At 50.7% G+C, this 10139-nt stretch overlaps 1 protein-coding gene across 1 annotated transcript; it reads left to right on the top strand.

The window, feature by feature from the left end:
* The first annotated feature begins 1386 nt into the window (after positions 1-1386).
* Positions 1387-3606, top strand: OLIG1 (oligodendrocyte transcription factor 1). The gene has a single exon (XM_053565303.1). It carries the CDS (start codon positions 1502-1504, stop codon positions 2306-2308), a length of 807 nt encoding a protein of 268 aa, XP_053421278.1. The 5' UTR covers positions 1387-1501; the 3' UTR covers positions 2309-3606.
* The last annotated feature ends 6533 nt before the right edge of the window (positions 3607-10139 follow it).

The raw sequence follows: 10139 nt of genomic DNA, 5'->3' as shown, positions 1-10139 counted from the left end.
CAAGGCTGTTTTATGTTATTCAGGGAAGAAAGAGATTCGGTCCCACTCTCAACAGATAGAATTATGTAGATGTTTTGGGGTTTTGTTTGTTTCTGATAAAAGGCCAATTTCTGAGTGAGTTTTGCTTAAGCAAGAGTAGAGCTGCTGATAGAATGAACCGATGTTCCTTTTGGGGAGAGAAACTTGATCCCAAAGTCTCCTTTGTCCCTAAAAACCTTTCAGACAGAGGGATTGGGTGGGTGTGGGGCAGGAAGTTGCCATCCTAATATTACTGATTATTTAGTCTGGAAATTTAGTTCTCTGAACCTGGCAGAGGTTACATACCCATATAAAGTAGCCAAAAGATGGAAGCAACTCAAGTGTCCATCCACGGAAGATGGATAAACAACCTGTGGTATACTCCTACAAGGGAATATTATTCAGCCTTAACAAGGAAGAAGATTCTGATCCATGCTCCAACACGGACGAATGTTGAAGACATCATGCTAAGTGAAGTAGGCCGGTCACTGAAAGACATTGTATGATTCTACTTAAATGAGGCATCTATAGGGACCTATTTAAGTTGAATAAATTCATAGAAGAGAAGAGCATGGGGCTGCCTGGAGCTGGGTGAGGGAGATGGGGATTTGTTTAGTGGCTACAGTTTCAGGCTGTGATACGAAGAGAGTTCTGGAGGTGGGTCGCACAACAATGCAAGTGTATTCAACACTATTGAAATGGACTCTAAAAAATTAAGTTGGTGGCGCCTGTGGCTCAGTGAGTAGAGAGCCGGCCCCATATACTGAGGGTGGCGGGTTCAAACCCAGCCCCGGCTGAACTGCCACCAAAAAATACCTGGGCATTGTGGCGGGCACCTGTAGTCCCAGCTGCTCGGGAGGCTGAGGCAGGAGAATCGCGAAAGCCCAAGAGCTGGAGGTTGCTGTGAGTCCTGTGACATCATGGCACTCTACTGAGGGTGGTTAAGTGAGACTCTCTGTCTCTACAAAAAAAAAAAAAATTAAGTTGGTGAATTTTATCTTATAAATATTTGATCACTTAAAAAAAAAAACAACCATGTATGTGTATTATTAAAAAGAAAATTCGAGGCAGAGAGAGCTGGAGGGTGGCAATGAGTTTTATCCTGAGCAATGCAACCGGGTGGCCTTGGAGAGCTACGCTTCACCAGAAAGGGCTCCTCCAGCTCCCCGGGCCCTGTGCTGGGATACTTCGGCGGACGCTCACAATAACCTCCTTGAGCGGTGCCAGCCGCACCTCCGCGCCCGCCGCAGCGCAGACAGCCAATGAGCACACGCCTGAGCCTGGCCTCGCGCCTCCATTGGCTGCGTCCCGCCACCCGCGGCCCCGCAGGTTCCCAAGCGGGGTTTAAAGGGGTCGGGAACGGGCCGGTGCCCCACCATCGGCTCCCCGCGCGTAGGTCCGCGGGGAGGGGCTGCCTACCGACGGACCCACCCCCCCCCGGCATTCCTGAAGGGCGCCCTCGGCCGCCCTCCGCACCCCTCAGATGTACTATGCGATTTCCCAGGCGCGCGTGAACGCGGCCCCCGGGACCATGCTGAGGCCACAGCGGTCCGGAGACTTGCAGCTCGGGACCTCCCTCTATGAGCTGGTGGGCTACCGACAGCCGCCCTCCTCTTCCTCTTCCTCCTCCTCTTCCACTTCCTCCTCCTCCACGACAGCCCCCCTCCTCCCCAAGTCTGCGCGCGAGAAGCTGGAGGCGCCGGTCGAACCGCCGAGCACCGGGCCGGGGTCGGGCGCGCCCGCGGGAGGCAGCTCCCGGGCGGACGCCAAGGAGGAGCAGCAGCAGCAGCTGCGTCGCAAGATCAACAGCCGCGAGCGGAAGCGCATGCAGGACCTGAACCTGGCCATGGACGCGCTGCGCGAGGTCATCCTGCCCTACTCAGCTACTCACTGCCAGGGCGCGCCGGGCCGCAAGCTCTCCAAGATCGCCACGCTGCTGCTCGCCCGCAACTACATCCTGCTGCTGGGCAGCTCGCTGCAGGAGCTGCGCCGAGCGCTGGGCGAGGGCGCCGGGCCAGCTGCGCCGCGCCTGCTCCTCGCCGGCCTGCCCGTGCTCGCCGCCGCGCCCGGCTCCGTGCTGCTGGCGCCCGGCGCCGTGGGACCCCCGGACGCGCTGCGCCCTGCTAAGTACCTGTCGCTGGCGCTGGACGAGCCGCCGTGTGGCCAGTTCGGTCTCCCTGGCGGCGGCGCGGGCGGCCCCGGCCTCTGTACCTGCGCTGTGTGCAAGTTTCCACACCTGGTTCCCGCGGGTCTGGGCCTGGCCGCCGTGCAGGCGCAGTTCTCCAAGTGAGGGCCGGCCCGGGCCGGGGCGCGACCTCGGCCAGCGCCCTGCGTCCAGGAAGAGCGGGACCGAGAAAGGAGGGCATTGCGAACCTTCTGGTCCAGAGGAAGGGACAGTCGGACGTCCCCTTCCCCGCCCCCACTCCCGGAAAGTTAAAGCGACACAAACGGATGTTCGTTGCGGTGCGGGTCTGTGTGGGGTTCTGCGTCGATTACAGCAGTTTTGAGCAGAAAGTGAGCGACCTCTCTCCCGGTCCCTGGAGTCGGGCGCTTTGTAGAGCTGGCGTGAATTTTAGGGCGCCTTGCAGTGAGTGGGTTTGGCTCACCCTAGGTGTGGAGACCAGCCCCGAGCGCGACCTTCTGGGACCACAGCACGTCCACTCCCAGGCCGAGGGCTGCGCTATAACGGCGCTGGGGTCAATGGGTGGTTCCTTCCCTTCTCCCAGAACGGAGGCCTCCGGCGCCCTTGTTCCCACCGGCCGAGACCTGCCAAGAAGGCTGCCGGGACGACGAGGCTGAGAAAGACCAGTTAGTCGGTGCAGATCGTCCGGGGACATAGCAGACAGATGGACCCTCAGCAGCTGGGGGCGCGATGCAGTGGGTGGGGGCGATGAAAACGTTTGGTGCGCTGTGGTGGGAAAGTCGGTCTGTTTTGGAGACCGGCTGTTTAGAGTGCTGTTTTTGAGATTCGAGTAACCAGGCGTTTTGCGGAGAATATTCACGCAAAGAAAGGCAATTTAGAACTCGAGATTCTCCTTTTCGTCTCCCTTTCCCCAAAGGTAGCATAACCAACATTTGAGTTTGCTTAAAACAAAAACCAACCACCTTTCACGCCAACGGTGTTCTCCATTTACTAAAATAGGTAACAAGGCATTCGCAGTCGCCCTCCAGTCAAGATCGTTAATTAACATACCCTTTAAAAGGCGAGGAGGAGGACCTGGAGCCGCGAACCGCCAGAGGCTGGGTGGATCCTGGAGCCCCGCGAACCGCCAGAGGCTCGGTGGATCCCGCTGCGGTGGCGACCGCGGACGGCGCCATCTGTGATTCTTGAGCGCTCGGGTCCTTACCCAGCACACGCCCCAGGTCCTCCTAACGCTTAGCAGTTGAAGAACCATGAAAATGGAAGGTTCTGATTTGTTACAGGCGTTAACAGATTACACTACCCAAGATTATATTACAGTCAGCAGCTTGCGTTTTTCTGTTTATGGTTTTTGGTTGTTGGTAGTAGCCGAATTTAACTGGCATTTTATTTTACCTCTAACTTTGTTTCCTAGCATTGTACAGAATCAACAAAATAAAACATTTAAAGTCTGATTTTTACATTTTTCGTCTGTTCTGGTCGTTAATTTTAAAAAGGCCGTGGTAGCCTGGTAGTTCAGAACCTCAGCATGAAGGCTAGTATTTAAATGACCTGGGTTCCATATTTTAAAACCTGGCTTCCTAATTTGTAAAACAATCCAATGAACAGGCAGCTCTAGTTCAAGTTAAGACCTCAGTGAGAAGTTGAGTGGGGGGGGGGGGTAGGTTGAGTTGGGGGAGGGTCAGAGAAGGAATTAGGTCTTAGCCAAGCTTGGAGGATGGTCTTTTAACTACAGTCAGTCCTCAGGCTACAAAGAGATAGGTTCTGTAGATTTATTCTTTAGTTGAATTTGTATGTAGGTTGGAACTGTTACATGTACTTACCTGTAACAGCCTCCATTTCTAAGTGCAGGACGGATGATAGTCAGATGTTTGTAACTTGAAGATTGCCTATACAAGTCCCCCACCCCCCAAAATGGATTAAGCAGTATCTTTATCATAAAATTATTTTGTATCTCAATATCTTTCTCAGAAATCCACCTTTTCTAGCTTAATGGACAGATGCTTAAATAACATCACACAGGTATAAACTTCCCTCTGCTTGTCCTCACCCAAGCTGAAATGAAGCTGGAGTTGTCTCCTCTGAAATCACGACTTTGGATGTCATTTAATTCTTAGGAGAGGTAAAGAAATCTCTTCCTACTGGTGATGTCAAGAAGCACTTGGAATGTTGACATGCTCACATGCCATAGTTAAGCATTTCGTGGTGGTTATTAATGAAATCCAACCACTGTTTGGGGAGTAGTGGAGGGACAGTGTATTCTCTGTGACCAGAGGAAAATCATTTATGTGAGGCATGTACATACAATTAGGGACAATGAGCACTCGTTTTGTGAACACATGGAGGGAGGGTGCCGGAGAAATTAACAGCCCCCCCACCCATGGCTGTGTCTATTTCCTTAAGGGGGAGGCTGGAGAGGACAAGAGAAACACTAGCTCTGTGCACCAGCCCATTCCAGGCAAGGATTTCTCATTCTTCCTAGACTCTGTCACCAGCAAAGTCACAAGCATTTATAATAAGCCAATTTGAATGGTAGACTTCCTTGCTTACCTTGCATCTTGACGAAGGACAAAAAGAAAAGTGAAAATCAATAATGAAATCAAACCTAAATCAGGTTCTCCTTGGAAAAAAATTCAAGGGGATTAGAAATAAATAATTCCTCCCACAGTCCCAACACCAGCACCTAGATGCCACCCACCATCACTCCAAAAATTATCTCTAGAAGGAGCAGAAAGCTACAGGACAGAACAGGGAGGGGATGGTGGCTGTCATCTTCCCTCCTATAAACTGGGGCAAGCATCCCTGCTGCAGAAGAAAGGTAACACTACACATAGGTAATTTTTTATTTGAGAAAATCTCCATCTGTCATGCTTTCTAGAAACACTGAAGATTATGAATGAATTGAATACAGAACTGTTGTGAGTACCATCAAAACATTCACCTTGTCTGCCTCCATTTAGCATCTTATTTGCCATTGTGCCAAGCAAGCTTAGCAGACTGCACCTTATAAAGAGTTTACATCCTAAAAAATAACATCAGTAGGCACTAGAGTCTGGTGGGATGAAACAGACAAAAGATAATTTTATATGGTGTCAATAATGCAAAGTCAGACCTCTCAACATCTGCCTGTGGCAGGGTACTATTCTCTGCAGGCACAAGGCTTAAACTTAGACATGTATATTTCTAGAGCATGGAGCTGATTTTTGAACTCTGCAGTGCTACGTCACACCAGCAAAAGAGCTAGCCGAATGGCCTACCTCACTCAATTGTAGTTGAAGAGGGCTTTGTGCAGAAGGAACCAGTGTAAGCTGTCTTTTTAGGGGTTAGAAAAGCAGGAAGGGTCTTAGATGGGCTCCATGTAAAAAGTACTCTGGTCCTCAGAAGCAGGATGTGAAGGGACACCTGGCTTGATGCCAAAAAATGCCAGCAGCCAGCCATCCACCAAAGTGAGGTCCCAGCAGTTAGAGTAAACAGACTCTAAAGGGAAAATACACAAGGCCCTGAGAAATTATGTTGTTATATGTGTTGGAGGCCAGGTGAGCAATCAGTAAACAGAAAGCAGATTACACGCACCTGGGGATTTACTGAGCCCACAGTGATGGTCTATTTACAGATGTTCTCCTCTAAGGAAAACTGATCACACCAGGCATAAAAATACAAACTTATGAAATATACAACTTAGACAGCAAGGGGCCCCATCAAGGAAGAGTCTCCACCCCAAGAAGGGAAAATATTTCAACTGACAGAAGTTCAGGTTATAAACAATAGTGGCACAACATTGTGCCTCTGGTAGAGGGTTTCTTTGTCTTTTCTGATTGCCTAGGTATGCAGGTAAAGCTAGTTCAAGCTGGCAGCCAATATTCAGAGCCACTGCCTTCTAGCTAGGCCTCCTGGAGGCTCCTGTTGTGTTGAGGAAGGCAGGCCATGTTAGAAGCCAGCCAGAAGGAGGGCTTATGAACTTGCCAAGAACAAGGTGATGGCTGAGAAGAGCTGTGAAATCAATGCTTTTGCTCACCATGGCATACAGCCCATTGACCTGGAAAGTATATTTCCCTCTGAAGGTATTTTCCTGCTCCTTCATTGCCCCTTCGTTCTTCTGCACACTGAATAGATATTCAATAAGAAAACGGACACATTCACCAAGGTTCACAAAGCAACAGGTTGAGAAATGTCATGCTTATCTAAAGCAGAAATTCACTTTTATCCAGCTGTGTTTCGTTGTAGAGAAAGTCGTTTCAAACACTGTTTTTCAAGCAAGGGCGAGTTTATCCTACCAAATGTAAGATGCTAAATAAAAAACACAGCAGCAAGGTAGACCTGAAACAAACTAGTCTGGTTATTTATAGAGACATTGCAGTCCTCTGTCATTTTTAACTAAGTCCAGTGTAAAAGCAGAAATGCCTGAACAAAAATCAAGCCACATTCTTCTTTGCTCATACAGAATTAATGGCTCCAAAAATGTGTCACTTCTCCTCCTGCTAATGTTGATGGGTCAGGCTCTGAGCTCCAGACATGCAGTTTGAATATTCCAAATCCTCAAACACTGCAGGCTGCAAGGATGCTCAGGGGGAAAACGCCTTGATTGAAAGCCAAAAGAATGCTTTTATCCTAAATGCTCAGCCTTCCACACGGACCACAGAGACCACAGCACACAGGTGGGCCACAGCCCAGGACAAAGGCCACAGGTGCCAAATCATCTTTCTGAAGCTCACAGAATGCTGGCCAGGCAAAGGAACTTACAGGTTATCCACTCAGCCTCCCCTTCCCCCCCCCCCCCACTGAATATGGCAACTGAGGCCCTGGAAGATCAGAAGACAAGCTCAGGACCACACAGGTCATCAGGGGCAGTGATGCCAGGGACCGATACCTGCTTCAGGAGGCAAAAGCTGCCTCCTTGGTTTGTCCTAGTGGGACAGAGGACAAGAATCCTCACAAGAGGTCCCCACCCAGAGCTGGGCATATTCTTCCTACCCCCTAGAAAATCTCCATCCTTTGGTCTTTTTCAGCTTCCCTGCTCAGCCTCCGGTCTGGGCCTGTGAGTGGAGAGACAGGCTCAGACCTAGCCCATGCCTGCTGACCTGGCTGCAGTTGAGTCACTTGAACTTTCTCAGGCAGCCTTCCCCCACCTCCTGTCACCAAGGGAGGCCCAGATGGCTGAGAGGTAGCAGCAGAGGCAAGGCAAGCCCCGAGAGGTCCTCTGATAGTTCCATGTTTGTCATTAGGGTTTCAGAAAGCGAGGAAGCACACGGATGACAGACGAGGGCAGCAGGGCACAAGGACACACCTTGCCTTCAAGTTTCCATGCAAACACCAAATGCCCTGACCCTAATGGACTCTGATTTCTGTGAATATCCTGCGTATCTTTTTTGCTGAATGACTTATTTGGACACTAGTGGTTCTCTAAGAGGCTCCTCTATAGCAGCGAGTTCTGACTCCCACCACTCCTACCAACTTCCTGGGATGGAGGCCAGACACCCCTGAAGGTGACCCCTGTGCCTGGACCCCAGAATACTCCTCACCATGGGATCCAAGAAGTGCTTCTGCTAGGTAACGTGGGCAACTCCTTAGAGAATGCCAGAATGGCACAAGCAGCGGACTGCAAAATAACAAGATCAGAGAAGTCTCACCTGTGAGACTGTGAGAAGAGAAAAGAAAAGCTCACCTGGGGGCAGGCAGGGGGTAAGCGGAACACTTCATGGCAGAAATGGCAGCGTAGAACTACCAGTGTAGAAATAACAATGGCATTGATGAAAATCATTGTGTTTATCAGGTGCCAGATGTGGTTCTAAGCACTTTACAGGCATACCTTCATTATGTAGGTGCTAGCCCTACTCCCATTTTACAGATGAGAAAACAGAAGCACGAGGATGTAGAGAGAAAGGAAGCTGAGGCCAGTGAAAGGAAGTCACAGAGACTGGTACTGGAAGACGTGAGGCTCTGTCTAAAGAAGGGACAGCCCCTGAAGGTCGTCCCCGTCTGCCATGCCTGTGCCATGGCCAAGTGCCATTTCCCTTCCTGCTCCTCAGCTCTTGGGGCAAAGTTGTAGCCCCCCCACCTGTGCCCCCACTGGCTGCCTCCAGGCCTGGCTGTGGCTGCCACTGCTCACAACACATCTGATGGGTGGGGCATGGAGGTGACCACGTGTCACAACCCTCAGTGGACAGACTCTCAAGTCATTTTTCCTGGTTCTTGAGTTAAAATGTCCTGGGACCATGTGGCAGTTATTGTAGGTCATTTCACTTCTCTTTCATTTTGTTTTCAGTTTCATTTTAACATTTTTATTCAATTCCTGTTTCCAAAATGTCTCTGGTGGAGCCTGATCTAAGGATGCTTGGTAGTAACATATTGGGGACTTCACACAGCCTGCGTCCCTCAAGATATGTGTGACCCTGGTCCCGCTGTGACCACTAAGTGTGTTTCAGCAAAACAACAACAAAACCCCTATAACCAAAAACTTGTCAGGTAGTGACCGTTAGGTGTCATCCAATTCAAATCTTAAAACCTAGAGTGGAGCCGATAAAGAACGTTTGAAGATGAATGAATGGGTAACATTGTATCTCCCCAGATTACTGCAGTGTTTCTGTTGTTGCCGCTGCTGTTTTGTTTCATTTGCTCCCTTCTGGTGGTTTTAGTTTCCTCTTCCCTCTGTGGTCTTGGTGCTTCACAGCCCTTTGCTGTACCCAGTAGGCCACGGTCAGGGGGTACAGATTGTGTGAGCAGCCCTCAGCACTCTGATCCCCGATGGAGGAAAAACTAAAACTGGACATTACAGCACCCCTCCCCACCTGTGTTTAACTTGAATTCACTCATGACCGTGGTATCCAGGCTTCTAGGGGCCATATACTATAGTAACTCACGGGGAGAGTTGTTGGCTTGGAGACGTGAATCACCTGGGGACGCTGTGGGGGAAGGTGTGCCCAAGTTGTGTGGGCAGATGGCACCCCTGGAGGAGGGAGCAGGGAGCAGGGAGAGAGGATCCCCCCCCACACACACACACTGGCACTGCTGAGAACCCAGCCGAGTTCAGGCAGGTCAGACCCAGGCAGGGAGGCCCCATCCTCCTTTCTTTCCTCCCCCTCGTCTTCTCTTCCCTTTAGTGCCCTGGTTGTGTGTCACTTGATCAGGTCCTGCCTCCAGGTTGGTTGCTACACTTGCCGGCTGTGCGATGTAGGATGATTGAATTTTGGTGCCTTAGTCTTCTCAGGTCTAAGATCAGGGTCACACCAGGACCCACCCAGTAAGGCAGGGAATACACCATGAAGCACAGCGCCAGCTGCAGCTCTGGGTGTTTTTCTTGTTGCCGCTCCTATCATTTTCTCTGTTGTTAGAAGTAGACAATTTATGTGATTCTGTGTACTCTTGCTTAAGAAGGCAACATGTGAGCTCAGCCATCGCATCTTCTCCTGCAATTCGTTGATAGGGTCCATGACAGTATCGAATGGTACCAAGTACAAATCCATTGGAATGACCAAAGCTGCTTCTAAAATCCCCAGCTCCTTCCAGAGCTAACTGGAGCCTGGCAGTGTTTCTTGGGGGAGCTTCTTTGAGGCAAGGATCCACCTTCCCAAGCCTGGCTGTCAGAACCACCCTGTTGTGCAGCAGCTACAGGAAAGCCAAAATGCTTCTCTGAGGTTGCTGGGGAGAGAACCAGGATCGTCCTTCTCCCCATGATTGACTAGCAGACAAAGGATTCTTCAGAAGCCACAACATTTCAGCTGTTTTGGCCACAGTGGCCACAAGCTGACTGGATGTCATTCTCCACCAGCAGAGCGTCACCTCAGGACAGCTCCAAACAATATCAACCGGTCTGTGGCCAGTGGCATAAACACCAGGCTGATGAATGAAATCACTGGCTGACTCATCTTCTGCACGTGGAGGCTGAATGAGGCTCAGTCAAGCCCAGGGGAGCCTCCCCTGCAAGGTGCCGGGGACGGGGCAGTCCCTGCCCATGAGGCTGAGGGCTCCATCGTCAGTGGTCACT

Source organism: Nycticebus coucang, chromosome 16, assembly GCF_027406575.1.
Source record: "Nycticebus coucang isolate mNycCou1 chromosome 16, mNycCou1.pri, whole genome shotgun sequence".
Lineage (NCBI taxonomy): Eukaryota > Metazoa > Chordata > Mammalia > Primates > Lorisidae > Nycticebus > Nycticebus coucang.
This window is presented reverse-complemented; position numbering and strand designations above follow the sequence as displayed.